The sequence below is a fragment of the Asparagus officinalis genome, chromosome 7 (assembly GCF_001876935.1).
Source record: "Asparagus officinalis chromosome 7, Aspof.V1, whole genome shotgun sequence".
Lineage (NCBI taxonomy): Eukaryota > Viridiplantae > Streptophyta > Magnoliopsida > Asparagales > Asparagaceae > Asparagus > Asparagus officinalis.
The window spans coordinates 80,014,103-80,041,662 of NC_033800.1; the positions used below are offsets into that span (position 1 = coordinate 80,014,103).

Below are 27,560 nucleotides of genomic sequence, written 5' to 3' on the forward strand. Positions count from 1 at the left end.
TCTTCTTATGAACTCTTTCTTGTTCTAATGGATATACATGCACGCACCTAGTTGGTCAACCATTTTTTATAATTTGGTGACTGGCTAGAGTACATCTTTGCACCCTGTTTGTTTCCCATAGTTCACATAATATCCAATGTCATTTAAGCTCAGACAATTCTTTACGCCTAATTCCTTTTCCAATCATAATATCGACTCTAATTAGCATTTTCCAACTTGAAAAGAAGCCTTCTCATCTTCTGCGAGATATGCATCTGCATATTTCCCTGCATAATTATTATGAAAACCCTCCATCTCTGCCCATTTATTAGGGAAAAAAACCCTAGCATTAACTTTTATTACATAACTCCTTGAGGCAATTTTACTGCTATGTTGGGTTTAAAACAGCACGTGCCATTCACATGCATCTTTATTTCCCTCAATTACCCCTAGGTAACCCTCTTTTCCTACCTCAAATTCCTATCCCCTCCCCCCTTTCCTGGGTGACATTGACCAATTTTTTCTAACATCCTTTTACATCTATGCTTGAAAGGTGTCTGCTAAGTTGAAGTTACAACTTAGAGGTTTTAGCTAATGAGGAAGATTTTAACCTTGGTTCTACTGTTTTCATGGCATATGGCTGTTTCTGGAAGAGCAGTTAGGCATGGATATACTGGAAGACAAACTGAAGTAGTTTTTAAATAACAAACCTTCAGGAGATAACCCACCATATTTCATGCCCTTGTTTCGGCAGATAAATGCTTCATTGCTGTTGTCAATTATTCTTGCCCTGGTCCACTCTAATTGCCAACCCTGTCTAGTGACTATGAGTCCTTTTCTCGTTCATATCTTTAAACAGTGTTATATTTCAGATGTTGACACTTGGCTCCCATGGTGCAAAATCTCAAACGGCAGTGACTTCCATGTGCTTCAATCAGCTCGGTGATATACTTTTGGTTGGATATGGTGATGGTAGTCTGACTTTTTGGGATGTTCAGCGAGCAACGACTGCAAAAGTAATAACTGGGGAACATAATGGCCCGGTAGTTCATACTTTGTTTTTCGGGCGATTTAAAGCTATTACTGGAGACTCAAATGGGATCGTTTTTTTACATACTATCTCGGTGTTACCATTGCTCAATCTATTCTCCGTCCAGTCTCAGGTCTAAAATCTTACCATATGTCTCTGTGCTGTAGATTTCAGTCTTTTCTTAACATCTATTTCATCTACTGTTTTGAATGCATGAGTCTCTTCATCTAATGTATAGTTCCATGTAATGAGCTTCTATTTATTTCCTTCAACAGTTTGTTCTTGATGGTAAAAAGAATGCTGTTGTACTATCCGCTAGTCCTCTTTTCATTGGAGATTTACATGGGAGTGCTTCTACCACTGCCCAAGGAAACTCAACAATTTCCAACAGTGCCCTTGGTAGCATTGTGGGAGGTGGTGTTGGTGGGGAGGTGGGATGGAAGTTGTTCAATGAAGGTTCTTCTATGGTTGAAGAAGGTCTGGTCATATTTGTCACCCATCAAAATGCTCTGGTGGTATGATGCCTTCATATTACTATGGAAAATTAAGATAGTTTCTTTGTTTTGAGTTAGTTCTAAAAGTAATTAGTTGTCCATCCTCCTTCTAAAATGAACTAAAATTTCTATTTTCACCCTTCAGGTGAGGCTTATTCCAAAGGTAGAATTTTGTGATAAATTTTCTAAACCAGATGGGGTGAGAGAAGGCTCCATGCCTTACACAGCATGGAAATGCATGATGAGCTCGGATGATTCATCTATAGGTATGATTTGAGCATTTCTATGATTTTATTTATCTACTGTTGGAGCCCTGATAATTTTATGGTGTAAAGTGTAGATGCATCTGAAAAGGCTTCATGGCTTGTGATTGCATGGGATCGCAGAGTTCAAGTAGCCCAGTTGGTAAAATCAAAAATTCAAAAGTTAAGTGAATGGAGCCTTGACAGCACGGCAATAGGGGTGGCATGGTTAGATCATCAGGTAGGAATAATGTTCTTCTTATGTCCGTCCTCATGTCGATGCCTTTACTTATTTCCTATATTTCTCCCTTAAACCAGATGCTGGTGGTTCTGACACTTCGGGGACAACTCTGCTTATTTACAAAAGATGGGTCTGAACTTCACCGAACAAGTTTTGTTTTAGATGGTTCTGGTTTGGACGATATCATCTCATATCATACCCACTTTAATAATTCTTTTGGCAATCCTGAAAAGGCATATCATAACTCCATAGCTGTAAGAGGAGCAACAATATACATAATTGGGCCGATGCATCTTTTAATTACTCGTCTTCTTCCTTGGAAGGAACGCATTCAAGTTCTGCAGAGAGCTGGTGACTGGATGGGTGCATTGGATATGGCAATGAGGCTCTATGATGGTCACGCACAGGGTGTTATTGATCTTCCAAGAAATGTTGATACTATAAGGGAGGCCATAATGCCATATTTGGTAGAGCTGCTGTTATCATATGTGGATGAAGTGTTCTCCTATATTTCAGTAGCTTTCTCTAATCAAATTGCCAAAGTTGGGCAACTGGAAGGTCTAAAGGTCACAGACAATTCTGTTCAGTCAGAGATAGAGGAGCAATATGCCCGTGTTGGTGGTGTTGCAGTAGAGTTTTGTGTCCACATAAAAAGGACAGATATATTGTTTGATGGCATTTTCTCCAAGTTTGTTGCTGTTAAGCACGGAGGTAATTTCTTTTCCAGTGATACACATGCCTGGACGCGTTCATTTGCTGATTACTTCTTCTGATAATTCTTGTCGGTTAGATTTGAACTGGGCAGTACCATTATCTTGCCACATGCTCATTGTATTGTTTATATTCATCTAGACTTTTTAGCGCAAATGTTTGTCTCAAGTGTCCATGCATGTTTCAACTGTTCACAGGCTTTACGTTTTATGATTTTCATTTGAGCTATTATATTTGATGAAAATTATGTTCCGGCACTTGGGGAGCCAACATTTATCGAAGTTTAGTTGTTGTGGCAAGAATATGTTAATCATAAAATTCTAAGTATGATAAGAAGGTAAGGAAATGTGTCGCTATATCGATCATGAATTATCTGAACTATTGCGAAACTCTTGATCTTTTTCTCTTGTCAGTGTAAGAGCTCAGGAAAACACATTGTATAGGTAATATGGTGCGATGCTAGCTTAACAGTTCTTCTTATGTCCATCACATGCAACTGAGACTCCAGTGTGCATGACCAACTGGCTTGATTACTTTGGAGTTTTAAATATTCTGTAGTAATATCATGATTATTCCTTTCTACATTTGTCTTATATCAGGAGGACTTTTGACATGACCTAATTTTTAGACAATGAGAAGGAAAGCCTTTGTTGATGTAATGCAGAAAAAAATCTTATTGTCTATCATATGCAAGGCACTTCTTGCTTGACATAGTCATCTGCATCTATCCAAAAGCATTGTCCATCTACATCTGATACTTTTCTGCATGCATGCATATCTCTTTGCTTTTTCCTAAGCGATACAATGAATTGGTTATGTTTTCTTTTTGTTTAAAATTTCTCTGTATGGGTGCAATATTCAATTGATTGCTCATTTATTTTTCTAGTAACATTCTTTATTATATATACTGAAACATAAATACAGATTTTGTTTGCGTGTCTGCATGCACGTGCGTTAAAAAACATTTATTCACAAACAAAACAAACAGACAACAATATTTAGAAAGACTTGCCGATGGAGAATATAGCCCTTTAGACAGGCGATTCAGTTGTAAAGTAAATGGTGAAAGATTCATAAAGATAACACCATTTAATAAAGGCCTCTCAGTCATGGTTTATACATATGATTGCGGTTGTGACTTGTACTAGTCTAATATTTGTTTGCTAATAGCAGGTACATTCTTGGAAATCTTGGAGCCATATATATTAAAGGACATGCTTGGCTGTTTGCCACCAGAGGTTTTCTTTGCACATTTCTGCTTGTTATATTACTATCATTGATCATTAATGGAAAATGAATTTAATTTTGATATACTTAATCACAAGTTTAGGTCATGCAAGCCCTCGTTGAGCATTACAGTGCCAGAGGATGGTTGCAGCGTGTTGAACAATGTGTTCTGCACATGGACATCTCTTCCTTGGATTTTAATCAGGTACTTCTATAGTAAGTTGAATGGCTTACCAATTCCTTTTAGTAGACAACTCACTGCTAATTAGAAATTTGATATATAGTCTGTTTGTACACTAGTTGAATCATATTTCACATTATGAATTCCTTGATTTTTTATGCAGGTGGTGAAGTTATGCCGTGAGCATGGTTTGTTTGGTGCCTTGATATATCTTTTCAATAGAGGTCTAGATGATTTTAAGGCACCTTTGGAGGAGCTTTTGGTGGTTATACAGAATACTCCACATGCAGAAGTTGCTGCCATCGGGTACTTTTTACAGCTGTTTTGATAGGAATATCTAAAGGAGTATCAAAATTTTGCACATTTCCTACTGTCCTTATCTATTTTTTGCTTTGCCTTTTATGTTTTGTTTGGTATCCATCTGGATCTAGCCTAGTGCCTCATTCAACTGCATATTTCAGCCATCTTTGAATGATGGGACACATGCCAAACCTAATAAAGTGATTTGTTTGAATTATTTGCTTTGACACAGTCGTCAATCAACAGTTCCTGATAATTGTGAATAACCTTGCTTCACCAAATTTGTTTGCTTCTCATGTATCTAACTTGATCTTACTCATTATTTTTCTTTACTTCATGACATCTTTAATTTTAAAACCTAGATTATCCTATAAATCATGATTTATATCAAATTTAGCCTTAAAAGCCTTTCTTCATCCTTTGCTTTAATGAATTGCCGTTTTAAATGGACTCCCATCCTTCGCTTGACAAGTTTGCTATATATGCATATCTTCCGTGAGGGCTTCACAGGAGAATATTCCTCTGCGATCTTCCATAATTTTTGGTATTGGACAAACTTTGTGATGTGCTAGGTGAAAAAAGGCAATATATAAACATGCCCGCTATTATGAGTTTAAGTTTGGGAGTAGATTCCTGCATTGCAGGAAATATTGCTGAAACCAAAACCTCAGAGAACTAATTTGTGTTCAAATTGGGAATCAAAATAGGGAAATTTCTTGGTTAAGAAACTAAATGAAATCTCATGGGTGAAATTTTAAGGAAGTGGTAATGCTTGGAGCTTTGGATACTGAGCTGAGGGCCTAATGTTGTGACGGGTCTATATTTGATGAAAGTGTTGGGAAATGTGTGTAGAGATATGTGTACGTATGTTTCTCTTAAACAATCAATTGAAAGTTTTAACAAAATTAAATTTGTACTGGCCTTTCATTCTTCATTTTCTGATGTGTGCATAGTTGTCGCTTTGAAGTATAAAGATAAAAGTATGATATAAAGTCTTGTCCTAACCTGATCTACCTGTTTATGGAGATTTTGGTACTGATTTTGCTATCATTCTGAGTTTCTATTACACTTTGTAGTTATGCTTCTTATTTTATAAATCTCTTTCCTTCTTTAATCGGCTACTTTGAATGTGGGGAGCAGGTACAGGATGCTTATTTATCTGAAGTATTGTTTTCAAGGTCTTGGATTTCCTCCAGGTATGCATTTCAGGTACATCAATTTCCTTCTGATTGATTAGGTTTTTGTTCTTCATGATTTTTACTGTCGTTAGCTATCTCTTTGATTGGAACTTACTTATGAGTTTTGACCCTTTTTTTTTGCATTCAAATGAATGCTGCACTCCATTTGCAATAGACTCTGGTCAATGCACTCCATTTGAATAATGTTTTGTGTTTCATCATTTTTATCATCTTTGTCTTCATTGTCTAAGCCTTTTTCCATCACTGTCCTGAATTATGAAGCATTGGGTATATCATAAATTAATCTGTTTTATCAAAATATTTTTTTTCTCTGTCTTTGATTTACAGTTACTTTACGAAGCATTGAGATACTTGAACGTGATTTAAGGTTTAAGTTATGCTGGCATTTAGTGCACTAATTTCTTGATGATTAGGCATTCTGTACGATTTTAATTAGAGATTCTCCATCTTTATTGGAACTTATCTTATACATCTTTTTATTTTGCATTGATATAGATATTTCTCTCCATTTGCAATATAATTATTGGTTATCAATCCTGGTCTGCGTGGAGTCTATTGCCCGTCTATTACTTGATCTTGTATAAATCAATATGTGGATAGGTAATGGTTAAAAATCTGAAAGAGATTCTGTCAAGCAACTTGTAAACAAAATGATGCTAAATGAGTCGACTTCAGAAGTTTTAGTTAAAAAAATTCATCATTGTTTTCAGATGATCATCACTACCAGTCTATGTTACCCAGATGCTTCTATAATGAAGCCGTACGCGTACCGGACCTGTACCCGACACTTTCCATACCCAAACTTCATGGACACTTCTTGAATATATGCATGCATATATTACAACATGTACTCAATTATACGATATATGTGTTAATTTAAAACACTTGTCAAACACTTCTTGTACGTATGGCTTACACTTCACATCCGTTTCTTGAAACTAGTTAGATATGTGTCGAGTTCGTTTCCAATTTATGATAATCAATATGATAAAAGAAACTTAAAAATGTGATTGGAATTTAAATTCTTATAACACATGAAGTGGAAAAGAATGATCTCGTGCGTGTGTATATATGTATATATATACATATGTATGTATGTATATATATATATATGTATGTATATATATATATGTATGTATGTATATATATATAATAAATATATATATGAGAAAAATGTATACTTGGTACAAGCACAAATTTTGTGCTTGTAGTGATGTGTCGTATCATTCCATCCACTCATCAATTGGGACCACATTCAACCCATGTGAATGTGTCCCCCCCATTGAATGAGTGAGATAATATGCCACCTCACTACCAAGCACAAATTTGTGCTGTACAAGCATACCATATTCCCTCTCTCTCTCTCTCTCTCTCATCTATATATATATATATATATATTATATAAGTATATAATAGTTATTATAATATATATACCGGTACCCGTTTTCAATGCAACTTAGCACTTATCTACTACATGATCCACAGAGATCTACCCTGGCTTGTGGTTCTGATTCTATTAATAATATACATGGTATTATTTTGGTCACTCTTTTTTATTCCCTTTTCATCTCCTATTCTCTTCTGGTTAAGGTTTGAAAACTATTGTTGAACCTGAAAAACATAGCAATTCTTTAATATCCTGATTCCATATGTTTTTTGGTTGTAGGACATGGTTCTCTTTCTCCTTCACGGTTGCCATCAGTTAGAAAAGAATTGCTTCATTTTTTGCTTGAGCACTCTAAATCTGTTTCTTCTAAAGTCCTGAAAATGTTCGACTCCTTGAATGGAAACTTTCCAAATCTATGTTACCTATTGTTGTTAGATACAGAAGCCACATTACATGTTCTGCGATATGCTTTCCCAGAAGAGCGCAAAGTCCCAGATGTTGCCTCACAAAATCTGACTGCTTCTAGTACGGAATCAGGAATTGATTGTCATTCGGAGTCTTTAGAAAATAAGAAACTAATGGCGCAAAGTACAGTAGACGTATTTATATCTATTCTTGATTTGGAATCTGAAATGGTCAGGTCCTTTGCAATTGAAGGTGACAATACTGAAGTTTGGCCTTCAAAAAAAGATGCAGCACACTTGTTTGGATTCATTGCATTTCTTGTGATATGTAATGGAGCCACTATTTCTGGGAAGGTATTGAAACATATTCTTGAGTACTTGACATCATGTGATCCCAGTGAGAAAATTGCTACTATGGAAGAAGAGAAACAGGTTGTCTCTCTTTTGAAGGCTGTACCTCAGACAGAATGGGATTCTTCTTATGTCTTGCATCTCTGTTCAAAGGCTCATTTTTATCAGGCACGATCTTTTTTATGAAAAGCTTGTAATTTTTCACATTTTTATTGCTTGTTTTCCTGCATGATCTTATCTCATTTCTAGTTTGCAGGCATGTGGCTTGGTGCATACCATCAGTGGACAGTACATTGCTGCACTAGATAGTTATATGAATGACGCACATGAGCCAATCCATGCCTTTGCTTTTATTAACAGCATGTTGATGCAGCTGAAAGATATGGAGATTGTATCTTTCAAGTCAGCTGTTATATCGAGAATTCCTGAGTTGCTCAAGCTAAGCAGGTAAATGTTTCAAGTATAAGGTTTAGGGCACTCTTCCTTTATTTTCCCTTGCATCATATCCAAACAACTGCTAGAAACAGAACGAAATGTACTTAGTTTTTTTCTCCTTATATCATGGCCCTTTCTTTTTTACCCTAATTCTGCTTTACCTTTCCTCTTCTTTTTCCTTGTTGCAGGGAGTGTACTTATTTTTTGGTTATCGACCATTTTAGTAGCGAGAGTCAGGATATTCTGGATAAACTTCATTCTCACCCACAAAGCCTTTTCCTCTTCTTGAAGACCTCTTTTGATGTCTACTTGTCTGGAACTCTAAATTTTCCTGTTCATGATACAGCTCATGCTTCAGATACCCTAACTGGAAGAATGCGAGATATGCCTAATGAACTTAAAGCTTATGTTGAAAGACTTTCAACTTTCCCTAAGCTTTTGCTTCATAACATGATCCAAGTAACTGATGAAATTGCAGAACTCTATCTAGAGGTTAGCATTCTTATCTGGTCTGGGATGTATATGATAATGTCTTACTTGTTTAAATAAATATATATGAGATAAAGATATAGATGTCTATTGTGGAAGTTTTCTGTGATAAATAAGTAAATAATTTGAATGTAAATCCTAGCTATACATTTCTTTTTTCTTTCGCGAGTTTAGTTAATTACATTACTTGGTTACGTTAGTTGCTACCTCATTCTTTACTTGAGTCATCTAGTTGGATACTGCAGTAATGTGATGGATCTCAGAGGAACTAGTAATGGACCATTTTGTATTATATCTAAGTTTGATCTGAGACACAGATCCCTGTAGACAACTGAGTTGGGGATGAAAATTATAAACCTTGCTAATTAGTGAGCTCAATGACGGCTTATGTGATTTCGTTGATGAGTTGAAATTTGGAATTTTGATATTGTGCTACAAGACATACAATTTTAATTAAGAGGAAAGCTTCAGATATTTGTTTATAGCATTTCTAAAGTTTTGTATCCCATTTTGGAGTAGTATAGTGTCTAGTTATCAACTGAAGGATTTATGTTGTAGGAAGTTTGTTTGTTGCAATTCAGAGTTTTAGGAGACAAGAAGAACAAGGACTACTATAAGTGCAGAAGTACTTATTATAAGTTTCACGTGAGTGAAGTATTTTAACATAGAGGTGGTGCACGAATAAAGCTCATGAAGTAGGTTCCTATAGTGAAATAAATTTTCCTTTCTAATGCACTAGGATAGTTGTAGAATTATCAGGAATTTCAAGTTCATGCTTTGTTTTTGACCTTTTCTCCGATATCTGGGGACCTATAGGATAACTGCATCATTCATGATTTGTCCTCTTACGTTATAATAGGCTTTTCTGTATTCCTTAACTGTTAGCAAAAGGTATGTAAATTATGGTTCTGCAAAGGGCTGATAAATTCTGGTTTCATAAAGGAACAGTCTGACAGATGTGCTACTGCTGAGAATACATCATGATTCCTTAACCTTTATATTGTCATTTGTAGTTCATATTTAATGCTGAATGCTTTCAGGACACATCTACTATCGTTCCAAATTGGCTAGTTTGAGAAAAGGTTAATTTAAAAATTGTCATGGTTCACTCTGTTGCGTTAAGTTTGGGACAAGTTTCTCAAGAATCTCTACAAGCATATCCAGTTGACTTAAAATACCAGTGCAGGAATGAAATCTATTATTACTTGCAGAGCTTCACTATAAGATCTTCCATAATGTTGTATGCAGCTTTGATGTTGTGTGAATAAGATGCTGCTGTCTTTGCTTGTCATAACTTATCAAATTCATGGTCTGCATATATGTTTGCAGCTTTTATGCAAGTATGAACAAAACTCGGTCCTTAAGTTCTTAGAGAATTTTGAAAATTATAGATTGGAGCACTGTTTACGTCTTTGCCAAGAATATGGGGTTACAGACGCAGCTGCATTTTTGCTGGAAAGGGCTGGTGATGTCGGAAGTGCTTTAGGACTTGTGATGACTGGTCTTCATGATAAAATTGATATGCTCATTACTGCTGTTGAAGAAAAATATTCTGAAACAAACGCAGGCATCTCTGGCAAGACAGATCAGTTTACTAGCACTTTGAAAATGACAGAGGTTGGTGACTCTATCCTTCTCTGTCTTCAAGGAAGAATCTATTTTCTTACCTGATATAGTAAGGCATTCTGAGTTAGAATTTAATGTTTTGCAGGTTCTCTGTGTACATGATGTGCTGAGTGTATCTATTGGCTTATGCCAGAGGAATAGTCAGCGATTAAACAAGGAAGAGTCTGAGTCTCTATGGTTTCGTTTGCTTGACTCGTAAGTTATACACACTCTTTAGTCTTTAGTATGATTTAGTGCATACCCTATAAAAAACCAACCTCATATGAACATTCTTTTGGTATTGATACATGAATGACACTATCATGACACAAAATACTACGTTCATGTGCAGTGGCGGCGGATCCAGAATTTTTTTTTTTTTTTTTGGCTGGGGGGGTACAAGAAGTGGTGTCTATTTACCTAAAGATAAAAAGATAACATTGTAAAACTATAGTATGTAATGAGGATGCACTTAGTACATTTTATTGTTGGAAATTTAAATGAGTTTTTAATTTACCATTTAAATTGTTACTAATTTCTGTAGTAAATTTAAATTTCTTGGGCTTTGGGTGCACTTTTTAAAATTTATGGGGGGCGGATGTAGAATTTTACTTGAGTTTCTGCTGATTGCTACGTAAATCTTTGAGAAATTTTATGATATTGTTTGTATGCCCATTTTTTCCTAATTTTACTAATAGATGATTCAATTGCCTCAGTATCATAAGCCTTAAGATAACTACAGGTTACCAGTTCCAACAACAACAATAGGTCTAGTTTTACTAAATATATCATCCAGTAGCTTCAGAATCATACAAAACTTTATACAAAGTTAACCACTTGCATATCCTTCTTGCTTTCAACCAAGTTCTCTTAGGCCTGCCTCTCATTCTCCTCGCTTCATTAAGTATAGGATTCAAACTCGTGATTTCGATTGGTTTTGATCCGATTGATTGGGTAACTTCTAAGTTGCATGGAAACGGGCACGGGTACGGGTAGGGGACACGGCAAAACTGTAAAATGTTGGGTACGGGGACACGACTACATATATATATTGAATTAATAATGTACATGAGATAATTTTTTCCGCTTCATGTGTCATTAGAATTAAAATATCAATCACATTTTTGAGTTTATTTTATCATATTGATTATCGTGAATTGTAAACTACTCATTTTTTTACTAGACATCTAAACAACCCATTAACTATATAGTTTTGAACTTGGGTATGGACTAAAACTAAGCCGACCCGTATCCCATTAGTTTCAAAAGACGGATGTGAAGTGTAAGCTCTACGTTCAGGAAGTCTTTGATAAGTGTTTTAAATTAATACATATATCGTAGAATTGAGTACATGTTGTAATAAATGCATGCATATATTCAAGAAGTGTCCATGAAGTTTGGGTACGGGAAAGTGTCGGGTACGTGTCCGGTACGGGTACGGCTTCAATAATGAAGTACCCGGGTAATATAGGGTAACTTGTTAGTTAGGCAAGATTTTTCTCTTCATCTATACTTTGAAATTAGCTATTGCACCTGTTCTAGGTTTTGGCTTTTTACCCAAGATCAATAGTTCATTTTTTCGTTCATTGTTGTCTGTCTATGGTGTGAGCAACAATGTAGAGTTTTTCTATCTATAACGACATATACTTTTCAGAAATATGACTTGAAAATTATAGAAATGTGTCAAGAACAATTAATAAATGTCAGGTACATGTCTATAAAATGCGTAGAACAATTACCTATAGCATTCATTACACGTATATTTATGGGTTCAATTTCTTTTTGTATGTGATCATACGTACGCGCCCACTCATAGCCAGTAAGGATGGAAAGCTTCAGAGGTTGTTGGTTTCTTCTTAAAATGAGTTGACTTTGCATTGTCAAGTTCAGAACACCACACACCTGGTTCTTTAATTACCCTTTTACTGCACCAGAACTCTGAAGTTGTTAGGAGGGTTGAGTGTCATAATTTTATATTTTGACAAGCTAAATTGATATTCTTAAAAACTTCTTGAACTGTGTGTTAATACTTCAAATTTATGATGAAGCTTGATTGTTATAATTTATATTCTAATAAGCTAAATTGATTTTCTTAAAATCTTCTTGAACTGTGCGTTAAGTACTTATTTTGTGGATAACGCTGTCAAAATTTGTGACTGTGATATATGTAAGCTTACTTTTTTACTAGTGAATAATATAGTATACTTCATAGTCTCCAGAAAATGGACTTGCTTGCTATATGTCAAATTCATCCTTTCCTCTTCTTAGAACATATAAGTCAATTTCTTGAAGGAAAATAATGCTTATCCACCATTTGTTGTTTCTTGAATACTTTTGTTTTTTCACTTTGTTTTTAGAGTTTGTAACTTATTTGCCGACAGGTTTTCTGAGCCACTTAGGAGGTTTTTCTGTGGCATGGACTTTCCTGTTGAGATGTTATCTACAACTTCAGGTGTACAATTGGGTGAATTAGGCTCCTTACCTAGATGGAGGATTTCAGAGAACAGAAGATGCATAAATATCTTGCGACGTTTATTTTCAAGCTTTGTTGGAGAAATCATTGAGGGAATGGTCGGATACGTACCTCTTCCATCAATCATGTCAAAGCTCTTATCTGATAATGGGAATCAGGAGTTTGGTGATTTCAAATTAACTATCTTGAAAATGCTTGGAACTTACGGCTACGAAAAAAGAATATTGGTATTCTTTTTTACAGTATTTGTATGATTTTTTATGTCTTTCTTTTAGTCTCCATTAGTTCGAATATTAGGATGTTTTAAATGCCAAGTTATATGCTTCCATGACACTTTCTGTGCAACTAGTTTCTTCACTTTCTACTTTGCTGCTGTCTGGGAAATACATGAGCATATGTTGTGGTCACTCCTATTTCATGCTATTGTTTGTGCACCTCTAGTTTCTCAGGTAGTTTCGTGAAAATAACTTCTAAACCTATTTTGCATATCTTGTATTCTGCATAACTGTTTCCTATCCCTGTCAGTTCCTTCAAGGTTCCTGATTCATGCCAATGGTATTCTTTCCAATTGGTTATGCCTTTTCCATCATAGTTTCTTATGAGTATACTACGTATCTATACTCTTGTTCTAATCATTTTTTGTTCCTTCTTTACAGGACACAGCTAAATCTTTAATTGAGGACGACACATTTTACACCATGGGCTTGCTGAAGAAGGGAGCAACTCATGCATTTGTCCCCCAGGAGTCCCGTTGCTGCATTTGTGGTGGTTCCCTTTCTAAGGGTTCTGCTACTGGAATTCGAGTGTTCACCTGTGGTCATTCAACACATCTCCACTGTGAATCTGAGGAGAACGAAGCATCCAGCAGTAATTATTCTTCAGTTGGATGCCCCATTTGCCTCCCTAAAAAGAATTCACGCGCCAGAAACAAATCTGTTCATATCGAGGATGGATTGGTTACAACTTCTACTTCAATCTCCCACCGAGTTAGAGGGATGCCTAATGGTCAACACGCTCATGAGGCTGAGTTGGACAAGCCTTACGTGCTTCAACAAATGTCTCGGGTGCCATTTCTATTTCTATTTTTATTTGTTTGGGTTATTTGCTCTTCAGTACCCCAAAGTTCCCCTTTTAATTTTGATACCATTAAGTTCTATTTTGACAAATTGATACCTCAAAGTGCGAAAAAGCTGACGTCAATATTGTTCAAGAATATCAACATATAAGAGCAGATGAGAAACAAATTTCTTACCAAATTTCAGTTTTTTGAGTTTGGGCAAAATGAGGAACAAACTTAGCGTTTTGTGGTTTCAAATTGTCAAATTAACATCAATTTGAAAAACTTTTGGGTATCAAAGTTAAAAGATTGTAAAACTTTTGGGTATTAAATTGCAAATACCCCATGTTTTTTGTAGAATTAATTGCTAACGCTCAAACCGGACCTTCTTGTTTCAGTTCGAAATATTGAGAAATCTCCAGAATCCCCAGAAATCTCTTCATGTAGATGCACTACCTCAACTGAGGCTTTCACCTCCAGCTATTTATCACGAAAAAATCCAGAAAGGAGTCGGTCTATCAGGAGGAGAAACAAGCAGTGGTGCAGCGAAAGACGACAAATCAAATAAACGCTGGCAACTTAAAGATGTAAAAGCAAAGGGGTCTTTGAGTCGATTTCCCTTGAAATCTAGCATTTTCGGTTAGTATTTGTGTTATTATTTACTCCCAGCTTTTTTGGTTGCTTGCTTTCTATCCAATTGTTCTCTCTCCCCTTATGTTCGAATGATGTTCTTTCTACAGGTCCTGAAAAGAATAGAGTTCGGTAGTTAAGTTGGGTTTTCTGGCGGAGAATTTAGCTCACTCTGATTATTTCCGGCAGTAGAAATTTCTGTAAATTTATGTAATTGTCCAAGTGGATCTCATGTAATTTATAGAGGAATTGTGCATTACGATAAAGGTATCATGTTTGGATGATGGCCTTAGCCTTTGTACAGAAAATGCATATTTGATTTATGTATAGAGAAGAGAACCCGGCAACAGCGTACCAAACATAGATTAACTGAAATAAACTAAGCTATAGCAACGTAGAGCAATTATCGATGACAGTTTATGATCTATATAGTTTGCGGGTCACATAGAGTTGTAAATTTTTGATTCAGGAGTGTTATTTACCGAGGCATTTCAATTAGCAATCGTGTTATATCGTGTTTATGGTTCCTCTGCGTAAAGGATTCGATTTAATTAACAGTTTGAGTATTTGGCACGAAACATTTCGTCAATTGGATTTTTATCGTTGAAGGTAAACTTCAAATCATCACCATCGTTATTTCTTACTTATTACGTTACTCCCTGGCCAACAACTAAGCGTTTGGGCAATTGAGAGCCTAGTGAAATTTTGCTCGAGAAAGACCGTGTATCGTCAACGGTATTGAGTCTTATGATCACAATCTCGGAGAGTTCTACTATGCTTCTAGCAGCTACCCTTGCTCTCAACCAAACAAGCGAAAAAAAAAGAAGCAAATGAGGACTTGATTTCAAACAACTTTTAAAGATTGCGGGACCTAATAATAAGTTTAGTGCTTTGAAGGGACTAATTCTGAGGGACCTAATGGCAATTTCAATAATAGAAGAGGCGAAAATCGAGAGAAAACCCCTTCTATTTCTACGCGGGCCATAGCCCACTCTTTTCCTTCCGAAGTCTAGCCCTACAGCCCAGGCTTTTACTGACGAGTGACGACAGCGGAGTCAACCCAACCTTATTCTCAGCGTCAGTGCCCGCCACCCGCCCACGCCGCCCCTCCCCCGCACGAGAACAACGAGGCCCTCTCCTCCGAACTCCTCCCAGATCCCATCTCCAAACCCCAAATGAACCCCTAATCAATCAATAAAAGACACCCTAATAAATAATATATAAGAAGAAGAAGGGGAAGGAAAAAAACCCTAATTTCCCCCAACCAGCCATGGATCTCTCCTCCCCCCTCCTCCGGAGCCTGAAGCTGAAAACGAAGCAGCAGGAGCTCCTCCTCCGCGCCTCCATCCTCGCCCGTCGTCTACATCCTCGCCTTCGCCGTCCGCCTCTATCTCCGTCCTCCGCTACGAGTCCATGATCCACGAGTTCGACCCTACTTCAACTACCGGAGCCACCCTCTTCCTCACCGAGAAGGCTTCTACGAGTTTGGAACTGGTTCGACTCCGAGTCCTGTACCCCCTCGGCCGCATCATCGCGGGCAACCCTCTAACCCCGGCCTCATGGTCACGCGCTGCCGCGATCTACTCCGCCCTCCGGTTCCTCGCGCCTCTTCGTCCACATCCGGGAGGTCTGCGTGCTGACCGCCCCCTTCTTCGCCTCCAACACCGACCGTCGTCGCCTACTTCTTCTGGGAAGGAGATCTGGGACACCGGCGCAGGGCTCGTCGCCGCCGCGCTGATAGCCGTCTGCCCGGGCTACATTTCCAGGTCCGTGGCGGGGTCCTACGACAACGAGGGGGTGGCGATATTCGCGCTCCTTGCTGACCTTCTACCTGTGTTCGTGAAGGCCGTGCCAGCGGGTCCATTGGTGGAGCCTGGCCGCGGCGTTCGGGTACTTTTACATGTGTCGGCGTGGGGAGGGTACGTGTTCATCAAATCAACCTGCTGCCGCTCTAACGTGCTGGTGCTGCTGTGACGGGGAGGTACTGATGAGGCTTAGTAGCGTACGCGTACTGCTGGCACTACGTCATCCGGGATGCTGCCTCGCCAATCGGGCAGATACCGGGTTTGTTGGGTTTGCAGCACGTGCAGCTCCGGGGAGCATATTGGCGGCCATGGGCGTGTTTTCTTGATGCAGGTTGGTTGGGGGGTTGGGGGGGGGATTTAATTTTGTTTTATTTTTATGACGGTGAAGTGATTGGAGTGGGTTTATTGCTTATCTCTATAATGCATTCTGACTGTTCTTGTTTTCCAAAAAGTAGCTACTTTTGTTTTATTGCTAGGCAGTTGGTAAAAGTGTGTGATTATAGGTAACTAAGCGACAGTGGATTAGAAGCAGACCTAAAGGGTGATGTGTATACACGCACGGATGTATGTATAAACGCATGTATGCATGCGTGTATGCATGCGTGCGTGCGTGCATGGCGAAACCGTGATGCGTGACGAGAGATAAGAAGCGGAAGATAATGGATAAAGTGTCAAAAGTACAAGTCCATCTGAATAGTAAAGCATTAAACCACAGTGTACTGTTGCAACAAAGGGCTCAAAAGAAAACATGAATAAGAACATAAGAAAATAGGAGCTGTGGTGTCACTTCAGACTACTGTAGATGTGTCTGGTCCTCCAAATATGCTCTGTCATGAGCTGAGGGGATCTCTATCAAAGCCTGGATACGCGCTTGTGCTGACCTCTTTCATTGATTGGTAATCGATGTAAACTGGGATACTATATATTATATTTTGGATTGATACAAGAATGAATGTCATATGGGATTGTCACTCCTGCCAGAAATCTTCAATGTTTATTGGTTTGCGGTGTCTTTGGAAGTTTTGATGTTTGGGTGAGTTTGTTTGAGGTGAAATAGCTCCATGAAGATGCTTACCTGATACTGCAAATACTATGAGACCATCACCCGAATTACTTTAATGCATACTTTTATTACTTTGTCATGCATTCACTTATATATTGTCCGTTATGCATTACTCTATAATAGGATAAAGTTGGATGATTGGAACATTTGAACCAAAATATATTTTTAATGCTTAAAAAAATTCTTACAGATTATATACTTTTTTTTTGCCAGAATTCCACTTCTCTGGTGTTCTGAGACAGTGACAACCTTGTCTGAAAAAACTGCATAGTTCATGCAAGCTAGTAATATGACCAGTGACATCCCTAGATCATGGCTGATCCTTCTTAAACTTGTTGTATTTATCTTATCTTAATAAGGTATGCTTGCTTTGACATCTGGATTCCAATTCCTTCCTGATGTTAGTTTATGTTTTGCAGGTATTTTACTTCCTGGACTGGGTGAAATATATGTTAAGTGACACTAAACTGTTTCAGTCCTTTTTGAGAATAACTTTAACATGTGCAATAAGTGTTGGCATTCTTGCTCTTGGAGTTGGCACAGCAACTGGGTATATATCTCCTTGGACCGGACGATTTTATTCCTTGCTTGATCCAACATATGCCAAGGACCATATCCCCATCATTGCGTCGGTTTCTGAGCATCAACCAACGGCATGGTCATCCTTTATGTTTGACTACCATATTCTCCTTTTCCTTTTCCCAGCAGGCCTCTACTTCTGCTTTAAGCGTTTGTCCGATGCTACAATATTCATAGTCATGTATGGCCTTACAAGCTTGTATTTTGCTGGTGTGATGGTCCGTCTTATTCTTGTAGCTACACCAGCTGTTTGCCTCATTAGTGCAATTGCAGTATCAGCTACTGTGAGGAATTTAACATCTCTAGTGCGGGTGAAGAGCAAAGCTCTCCAGGGTGCTTCCAGCAAAGGTTCAGCTAGCTTGAAAGCATCAGCTAAGGTGAGTGCTTATGTATTTGATTGCTTGATGGTGCTTCGCTACTGATCATACTTCTTTGTTGAATTATAACATGTGATAATATCTATTGTAGTTTTATGTTTGACTGCTACTATCGTACTTGATTAAAAGTTAATGACTACCCTTTCAGTACTTTCATCAATGTTAGAGTTGACATCTAAAATACTTTTGTGCTATTATCATTCTAGATTATTTTATGCTAAATCATCAGTTTATATTTAATGTGTACTCTGGATTTAAAAAATATATAATTTTAATTTGCTTTATGTAATCTGTTGCTGTTGGGGTTCGGGAGAAAACCGACATTTTGGACTGAACTAAGTTCTAGAAGAAGGTGAAAAAGGAAGAAATACTTGAAAATTGTAATGTATTACATGCATCTCCATATACACTGGAGAGCTGACTATTAATGCTTTGATGTTCTATATATCAATTTTTGAAGAGAAAAGATAGGATGCTCACAACATTTATCTTTTATACAAATTCTTAAAAATTCTTATAATTTCTTGGAATTAACACTTAACAATATCTAACTGTATTCTATTACAAGTATATTACATTATAGCGCAATATTTTCCCTGTAATCTATTCTGCAATTCCAAAAATTCACCTTTGAAGTTCTTTTTGTGAACTATTGTCCTGCTATGTTGGCAGGCAGCAGCACAGGATCAGTCTCTACCTTACCAGAGAAACGTTGCTATGGTTCTGCTGGTTGGAGCTCTATATTGGTTTAGTAGATATGTTGTACACTGCACCTGGGTCACATCTGAGGCATATTCTTCTCCATCTATTGTCTTGGCTGCAAGGGGTGCTCGGGGTGACAGGGTCATTTTTGACGATTACCGTGAAGCATATTATTGGCTTCGTCAAAATACTCCTCAAGATGCTAAAATCATGTCCTGGTGGGATTACGGATACCAGATCACTGCCATGGGAAACAGAACTGTGATTGTAGACAATAATACATGGAATAATACACATATTGCTACTGTTGGGCGGGCGATGTCATCATATGAAGATGAGGCATATGAGATTATGCGGTCACTGGATGTGGATTACGTTCTTGTTGTATTTGGAGGTGTCACAGGTTATTCTTCCGATGATATTAACAAGTAAGTGTTAGAATTTTTTGCTATCATGCATTTTTTTCTAATGTTAACTCGTTTTATATCTGCAGTGTGAACCTCTCACTAACGAGCAAGTAGATGCAACATAATTGTTTGATTTTTTATTTTACCCATATTGATTTTTTTCGATGACTTCGTTCTAATTTGCTAGATTTCTTTGGATGGTACGGATTGGTGGTGGAGTCTTCCCTGTAATAAAGGAACCAGATTATCTTGTTAATGGCGAGTATCGGGTTGATAAAGGCGCGGCGCCCAAAATGCTGAACTGCCTCATGTAAGCTTTTGATGCAATTTGGTTAAATTTCAATGCTTCCGATAATTTTTCTCCCAAATTCTAGCTATTGTTCCTCTCTTTAGTCTGATAGCGTATATTTATGAAATTTTAAAAGGGACGGTATCTAGACTTACATGATTTAGAATACAAGTACTAGACCAACTTAAAATTTTTATCGTAAATATTGCTATCTTTTCTTCTCTACATACATCGCCTTAACCCTATTTGTTTTCCATTGTTTGTTCACATTCGACCTTTGCTATGATAGGACCAGTTTAATTGTAAGCACAAACCAGTTATATACAACAACAACATCAAAGCTTTTGTCCCAAATGATTGGGATGAGCTACATGTATTCTATTCTTCCATTCCATTCTATTATGGGACATCTCCTCCATTAAGTTATACATAATCATATCCTTCTTAATTGCTTCTAACCAAGTTTTTTTAGGTCTAGCTCTAGATCTTCTAGCCCCATTAACTATAATACTATCACTTTTTCTAACTGTTACACTAAGAGGTTTCTGTTATACATGACCAAACTATTTTAGTCGATTCTCTCTCATTTTATCCTCAATAGGAGCACCCTGTTATTTACTATGGATGAACTTATTTTTATCCTATTTTTTAGTGTATATTTACAAGAACATCGCAACATTTTCATTTTTGTTACACGTTTTTTTGCACGTTTTTAATTGCCCAACATTCTGACCCATATTTTCTTTTAACCGTTCTATAGAATTTTTCCTTTAGTTCCATTAGTATTCTACTGTATAAGACTCCCGAAACACTTCATTTCAACCATACCGATTTGATTCGATCCTCAATCTCATCATCATGCTGAATAATTAATTCTAAATAGCAAAAATAATTACTTTTAGATATTTCTTGACCATCGATATGTACTTAGGCTCTTTTTTTCTTAGATCTACTAAAAATACACTCAATATATTCTGTTTTTGTTCTATTAATTCTAAAACCTTTAGATTGAAGAACTTGTCGTCACCTTTTTACTTTAAAAATTATGCCTCTTCTAGTTTCGTCAACTAATACTATATTATTCGCAAAGAACATATATCATGGGATTTCATCATGAATGTGCCTAGTAAATTGGTCAATAACTATTAACTGATGTAAAAAAATAAGGATTTAAGGCTGACCCTTAGTGTAAACCTATGGTAATATGAAACGACTTAGTCTCTTCTACATTAATTCTTACTCTAGTTGTTACTTTATCATATATATCTCTAATCATATCAATATATATACTAGATACATATTTTTTTTCTAAAACCCACTACATTACTTCTCTAGGCACTCTGTCATAAGGTTTTTCTGGATCTATGAAAATCATATGTATATTCTTTTATCTTTTCTTTATATCTTTCCATCAACCATCTCAAAATATGTATAGGTTCCATAATTGACCTTCCGGAAATAAAGTCAAATTGATTTTTAAATACACTTGTTTTCTTTTTTAGTCTTTGCTCAAGTTTCCTCTCCAAAAGTTTCATAGTATGATTTATGAGTTTTATACCACGATAATTTAAACAACTTTGTATATCTCCTTTGTTGTTATATATTGGTATTAAAGTACTAATCCTCCACTCATCGAACATCCTCTTTGTCTCGTTAATCTTATTAAATAAATTGGTTAATCATCCTAAGTCTATATCTCCATGTTATTTCCAAACTTCAATAGGGATACTGTCCGGTCCTACAACGCTTCTACTTTTCATTTTTTTTAGAGCATCCTTAAGCTCACTACTAATTTTTCGACAAAATCTATAGTTTTCATCATTCACTATATGGTCGAGTTCTCTATGTTGCTTACTTGTTTGGTTATTATTAAATAATTTATGAAATTAATTCTTCCACCTCTCTTTTATTTTTCCCATCGGTTATTAGAACTCTTTGATCTTTGCTTTTAATACACCTAATATTACTTAAATTCCTACTCTTCCTTTCTCTAATCTTAGCAAGCTTATATATATATCTTCCTTAGATTCTAACTTTTTATAGAAATTCTCATAAGCCTTGTATTTAGTCTCACTAACCCCTCCTTTTTGCTTCGTTCCTCGTTAGCTTATATTTCTTCGAGTTTTTCTTGTTCCTACATTTTTGCCACTCTTTATATAATATTTTATTCTCTCTAACCGCCTTTTGCACATCTCATTCAGCCACTAATTCTCCTTACCATCTGATCTATGACCTTTAGATTCTCCTAGTATATATTTAGCCATCATCTTAATACACGAAGACATGCTATTCTACATGATATTAGTCTCATTATTCAAATTCCATGTCTTTCTTGATTATCTTATTTTTAAATGCATACTCCTTTTAAGTTCCACCATTTAGTTATTAGACTCTTGTTCATGTTAATTTTTCTACTCCACTTCTTAATAGACATGTCTATAATCATCAACCTATATTGTATAGTTAAACTCTCTTCCAGTATAATTTTACAATATTTACATGTTAACCTATCTACCCTTCTAGTAAGAAAAAAGTCTCTTTTTAATCCACTTTTAAAGGTTATTAAGTGTTCATACTTTTTTTCTAAATTGTGTATTTGGTATTATTAAATCATATAATGTTGCGAACTCTAAAATTGATTCTCCTATATCGTTCTTATCTCCATACCCAAAACCTCCATGCATCCTCTCATATTCATTACTATCCTTGCCAACATTGCTCGTTAAGATCCCCTCTTATAACCAATTTCTCTCCTAATGAAATTCATTGTACCAATTCATCTTAGCTATCCCAAATTTTCTTTTTAGTACCGTAGGTCAACTATATGTGCATAAACACTAATAATATTAATAACCTCTACTCCTAATACAATTTTTATTAGTATTATTCTATCTTCAATTCTTTTTACATCTACAAGCTATCTTTTATTATGTTATCTACAAGGACTCCCACTCAGTTTCTATTCTTCTCTTTTCCCATGTACCAAAGTTTATATCTAGTCTTTTCAGTCTCTCTAGATTTTTCACCTATACATTTAGTTTCTTGTAAACATATTATCAAGGTTTTAAATATCGGTTATCGGGGATTTATCGGACGGCCAAAATCCTTATCGGATAGCGGAAATCGGGGATATATCGGGGATAAGTAGTATTTATCGGAGTTATATACTAAATGATGTGTATATATAATATAACAATTAAAAAATGTAATCTAATCATGCTTAATGAAATATAAACATACCAAAATGTAAATCATCATGTTTAGAATCATTAACTAACTGTAGAAAGCGAAACTTGCATCATAGCCTTGAAAAAATATAATGTTAGTCCAAATTGGCCGATAATCCCGATAATCCCGATAAAAAAGTCTTACTTATCGGCCGATAAGTGCCGATAACGCCGATAAATCGCCGATAAACCTAGAAAAACGATAACCGATTAAAAATCCAATTTATCCTAGCGGAGAGGTCCCAAATCCGATAACTCGGCCGATAATATCGATTATCGGCCGATATTTAAAACAGTGCATATTATACTTATCTTTCTTCTAGGCATGATGTCTACTAATTCTGGTAAGTGTAATTATATTCTAAGTAGCTAATCTAATTCTATTCTCCTGTAAAAGTCTTACTATTTCCCATCTTTTGTCGTTCTATTCTATGTCTAATACTATTTGGCAACCTATTAGAGGATTATAGATTCTTTGAATACCCTTGCTTACTTGTCATTACACCGGGGTGACATCAATGTAACACATTGCTTTTGGGGAACACCTTAGCAAACCATCCTTGTTTACTTATCATTGCATCGGGGTGGCATTGATGCAACACGTCGCGGTGAAGATGCCTTAACGTATATTCAATAAGATTCATTTTCATGTGGATCCAACTATAGTTTAAGCTGGTTGCTAGCTATCGGCTACCTAATGCACTGATTATTAGTGCGAAAAGAATAAATAAATAATAATGATTTAAGCATTTGGTTTAAAAAGACATCATATATCTAACTACTTAAAATAAAAATTTATAGAAAGTTATAGCGAAGTATAGCAACTTAGTGAAGTATTTGGGTGTAAAAGTGATTTTGTAAGTGGAGGCATTTAAAAATAAATAGATGTAAGACTTTGGGTCATAAATAATTTTTTTTTCAGGAAATGGATGAACTTGAAAATTGATGAGAATAAAACTTTGCGTGTGTTTTTTATCTGAAGAGTGATTTGGGAAGAAGGTGTGTCTAGAAGTAAAAATTGTTAAAACTTTGGGATTATAAAAAATCATTTTTAGAAAAGGGTGGGTATGAAAACAAATGGGCTAAACTTTTCGGTTTAGAGGCAAACAACTCATCAACAATTCGCGATGGCATGACATTTAGCGTGAATTTTTTTTAAACATTAGTGGTTTAAGCACCTAAGTTTAAAACTACGCCAAACATTACCACTTAGCACGAAAATATAGAAAATTACTATAAATTGTGTTGAACTCTGGGCTTATATAGGCTAAAATGCTTTTTTAAAAGGGTGGGTATAAAAGCCAATGAGGATGAAACTTTGAGTTTCTATGCAAAAACCTCATCTACAATTGGCATTGCTATGAAATTAGTGGGAAATCTCCATGAAAAAAATAGCGATTTGAACAATTGGTTTAAAAACGCACCATATAACGTATCCATTTAGAATAAAAAATATACTGCAAAATATAGCAACCCAACCGTACATAAAGCTGCTAAAATACAAATTGGGGTTAAAAATAGTTTGGTGGAGTATTTTTAATATAAAAAGGGTAAAACTTTGGATTCATAAGGAAAAGGGCCTGTTTCATTCGGTAAATGGAGTAAACTTTGTGTTTGTAAGCAAAAAACATCTTTTTAAGAATCATGCAGTCCATACAAGTGTTTACCTGCTACCTTTGCTTTGCAAAAAATTCATTTGGCTGAGACAGGACTCAAACTTGTACCTGCGCATTAGTGGCTGAATGCTCTAACCAAGGGAGGCAACGAATTGTTGAGTACATTTTTCAGTAGCAGATGCTAAATTATTGGAAATCTATGCTAGCTGCTACAGTTATAGACCCAATTGTCTTAGTGTATAGATAAATAACTATTCCTCTTGAGGATGAGGTTCCTTCCCAAGATAACATGGAATCAGAGCTGTTTCTACAAATAAATGGTACCTATTTTTATCTTGTGAACTTTTTGATCATGCTTATGAGTTCAGGAGAGAATAACTATACAAAAACCGATGTGTTAAATGTAAAGATATAATTAAGTCTATATATGTGCATAGGATTTTCATTAGAGGGTTTCCATGTTGAATATTCAGAAGAAAATTTAACACCTATTACCGTCAAATCTCCTAGATTTTTCGCAAGTGTATTAACCTTTTTTCCCCCAATTTCATTACGTGCCACATAAAGGTAAGATACATGCAAAATTTTGAAACCATGCTAAAGGCTTTAGAAATTTATTTGTTATTCGTGGGCATGTATCTTCACTCATGATGCAGTTTGATATATCAATGACTCTTTTGGCGTTTATACTGCAGGCATTAAAATAGGTAGGTTCTTGTTCACATGTTTGCTATGCATAACCTCTTTTCTTGAACTGAACAGGTATAAACTTTCTTACTACCGGTTTGGGGAGCTTACAACAGAGTATGGGAAGCCCCCTGGGTATGTGCTCTTGGATTCTACTTTCTTATAGCATACTTACTCAAATTAATAGGTTGGTGTACCTAAGGTAGATGAACAACGTTTAGTGTCTATCCAATTCTGGATTATCATCTTCACTTTGACTTTTTCGGTCAACATGAAATGAGGTTCTCTATATACCTCACTTACAAGTGCGGAGAACCCAATAAAAGAATTGGATCAAGTTTTTAATGACTAGGTTTCAACCTATGGTCAACCCCATACAGAGTTAGTGTGAGATCTCTGACAAAGGTGCCCTTGCAACAAGGACATCCCTACTGCATTTTTATCCTTGAGCTGAGTATGCATGTAGTTAGAGCATTTGTTCTAGAATCATGTAAGGTGCTTTAAAGTGAACGCCTACTATGGTATCTGTGTGCATTGTCCACTGATGGTAAAGACATGCCATCTACACTGGAGTCCTTTTGACTGTCCTAGCATTGGTTTTCCTGAAGAATTTACATATTTCCCAGTGAATTATCATGTCTTTTCTGAGCATTGAAATTCTACGCTATGATATGTGTTTTGTCTCTCAGCTTTAGACATTACTTAAGCTGTTGATTTCCTGCAAGTAGCGTTTATTTTTTCAGTTAACCTGTCTTGCCAGTTAAGAGAACACATAATTACGTGGCGTAGGCTATTCTACTGTTTTTCTTGCATCGTTGGGATCATACACATAATCATTGCTATTAGGCTGGGTCATTTACCATGGAAGTAAGCTATATGCATCTCCCTCATTTGGATACAAGTTCATATCATGAATAAATACTGTCTAATACAATATGGTCTCAAACCTTTGCATACTTTCAATATTTTTGGTCTCTCAGCCTTTAGGCATCACTGAATTAGCCTATTTTTCTAGGACTCAAGTGTTTTTTCCTTGCCGTTTTTTGGGTGCATGCAAATAATTTTTGCAACATTGAGCTACAGAAATCCATATCATGATCATTCTAAATATGCAACTAGCAATAATTATGTTTAATGATTAACAGCTATGATCGAGCAAGAGGAGTGGAAATCGGTAACAAGGATGTGAAGCTTGAGCACTTAGAAGAGGCCTTAACAACTTCAAACTGGATAGTTCGGATTTACAAAGTGAAACCTCCCAGCAACAGGTGGTGATAACTTAATGTCTCTATTTATCTTAGTCTTTTTTTCGAGGCTTTTAAGTTAGCTATGATGCCCGTGCTTGTGAAGATTAAAAGGTTAAAACCCCACGAAAATGGGCGTATGTTTGGGGAAACAGTTTTGCTGAGAGTGCTTTTCTAGATTAAAATCTTGCTTTTAGATGGAGATTTTAATTTAAGTGGGTATGAGAATTTTACTGTTCGAGAATTTTATTGTCGGAGATGTTTGATCTTTCGAGCAATACCTGAGTACATCAGTGGTTAGCAATGTGATATGCTTGTGTTTTTGTGCATGAGGGCTGATCGCCAGTATTCTGTAGCCTTCTGCAGATTTTTTTTTCCGCTCCTTCAATGATCAATAGATACTTCTTGCGAAGAGCTCAGCAGTTCTCTTGAGAAGATCAAATTATTGCTTTTTTCGCCCCCAATTTTGTTCATTTTTTCCTTATAATTTGCAATTCTTAAAAACATGGCATATTTCTAATCCCCTTCTATCAACTATGTCAAGTTGTACTTCTAACCTTAGCCTCTTTTCTTTAAGATTACTTGATCTACATAAACACCCATCATTTTGATGATTCTTAATTTTGTTTTTTCGTACATTTGAAAACAGCAGGTTATGTGACAAAAGGTTTATTGAAATGAGAAATTAAATGAACAAATTCAAAATATGAAGACTTGTTTATAATTCAGGTGTTTGAGCTCCGTATTTATCAATGCAGAACAAAGTCATGATTTACAAATAATTAGCATTGGTGAGAATTTTATTGTTCCTTCTTGTGTTTAGATATGTTGGAATTCTTTCCTTGGGGTTCAGGCCAATTTCATTGAAAGGAGATATTGGTTTGTAGCCTTGTATTTGTGGAAGTGATGCTTTTAAAGCGAGACTCAATAAGTCAAACTCGGAAATAAATCCGTTCTATCCAAAATAGTCATGTAGAATATTAAAGGAAATCATGTGATTGTTCAAATAATACTTGAAACTGGAATAGTGTTGTTGAAACATTCCTTGCAAAAAAATTCTGGAAATTTTTATGCTAGTTTTGGTGAAAAGTATGCTAAAAGCACAAAACTATAGTGGTATAGATATTAC

The 27,560-nt window shown here is 36.1% G+C and overlaps 2 protein-coding genes across 2 annotated transcripts in view; both read left to right on the forward strand.

Moving 5' to 3' along the window:
• Window positions 1-14,933, forward strand: part of LOC109850214 (vacuolar protein sorting-associated protein 8 homolog) — a 16,794-nt gene extending 1,861 nt beyond the window's left edge. The window contains exons 2-19 of the mRNA XM_020420176.1: window positions 852-1,142; window positions 1,285-1,524; window positions 1,649-1,769; window positions 1,844-1,986; window positions 2,064-2,697; window positions 3,871-3,935; window positions 4,028-4,129; window positions 4,269-4,411; window positions 5,546-5,601; window positions 7,271-7,914; window positions 8,003-8,193; window positions 8,370-8,673; window positions 10,000-10,287; window positions 10,382-10,491; window positions 12,657-12,975; window positions 13,405-13,812; window positions 14,204-14,444; window positions 14,546-14,933. Of these exons, the coding sequence (XP_020275765.1) occupies window positions 852-1,142; window positions 1,285-1,524; window positions 1,649-1,769; window positions 1,844-1,986; window positions 2,064-2,697; window positions 3,871-3,935; window positions 4,028-4,129; window positions 4,269-4,411; window positions 5,546-5,601; window positions 7,271-7,914; window positions 8,003-8,193; window positions 8,370-8,673; window positions 10,000-10,287; window positions 10,382-10,491; window positions 12,657-12,975; window positions 13,405-13,812; window positions 14,204-14,444; window positions 14,546-14,571 (4,326 nt within the window). The 3' untranslated portion in view covers window positions 14,572-14,933. The remainder of the gene's footprint in view (window positions 1-851; window positions 1,143-1,284; window positions 1,525-1,648; window positions 1,770-1,843; window positions 1,987-2,063; window positions 2,698-3,870; window positions 3,936-4,027; window positions 4,130-4,268; window positions 4,412-5,545; window positions 5,602-7,270; window positions 7,915-8,002; window positions 8,194-8,369; window positions 8,674-9,999; window positions 10,288-10,381; window positions 10,492-12,656; window positions 12,976-13,404; window positions 13,813-14,203; window positions 14,445-14,545) is intronic.
• Window positions 15,624-26,843, forward strand: LOC109848348 (dolichyl-diphosphooligosaccharide--protein glycosyltransferase subunit STT3B). Its single transcript, XM_020417797.1, is given in 17 exon segments — window positions 15,624-15,789; window positions 15,791-15,826; window positions 15,828-15,907; window positions 15,909-15,943; window positions 15,946-16,037; window positions 16,039-16,101; window positions 16,103-16,123; window positions 16,125-16,300; window positions 16,302-16,336; window positions 16,339-16,367; window positions 16,370-16,525; window positions 16,527-16,571; window positions 17,723-18,259; window positions 18,932-19,389; window positions 19,556-19,678; window positions 25,263-25,322; window positions 26,333-26,843. Coding segments are annotated over 17 exon segments (2,160 nt in total). The 5' UTR covers window positions 15,624-15,705; the 3' UTR covers window positions 26,463-26,843.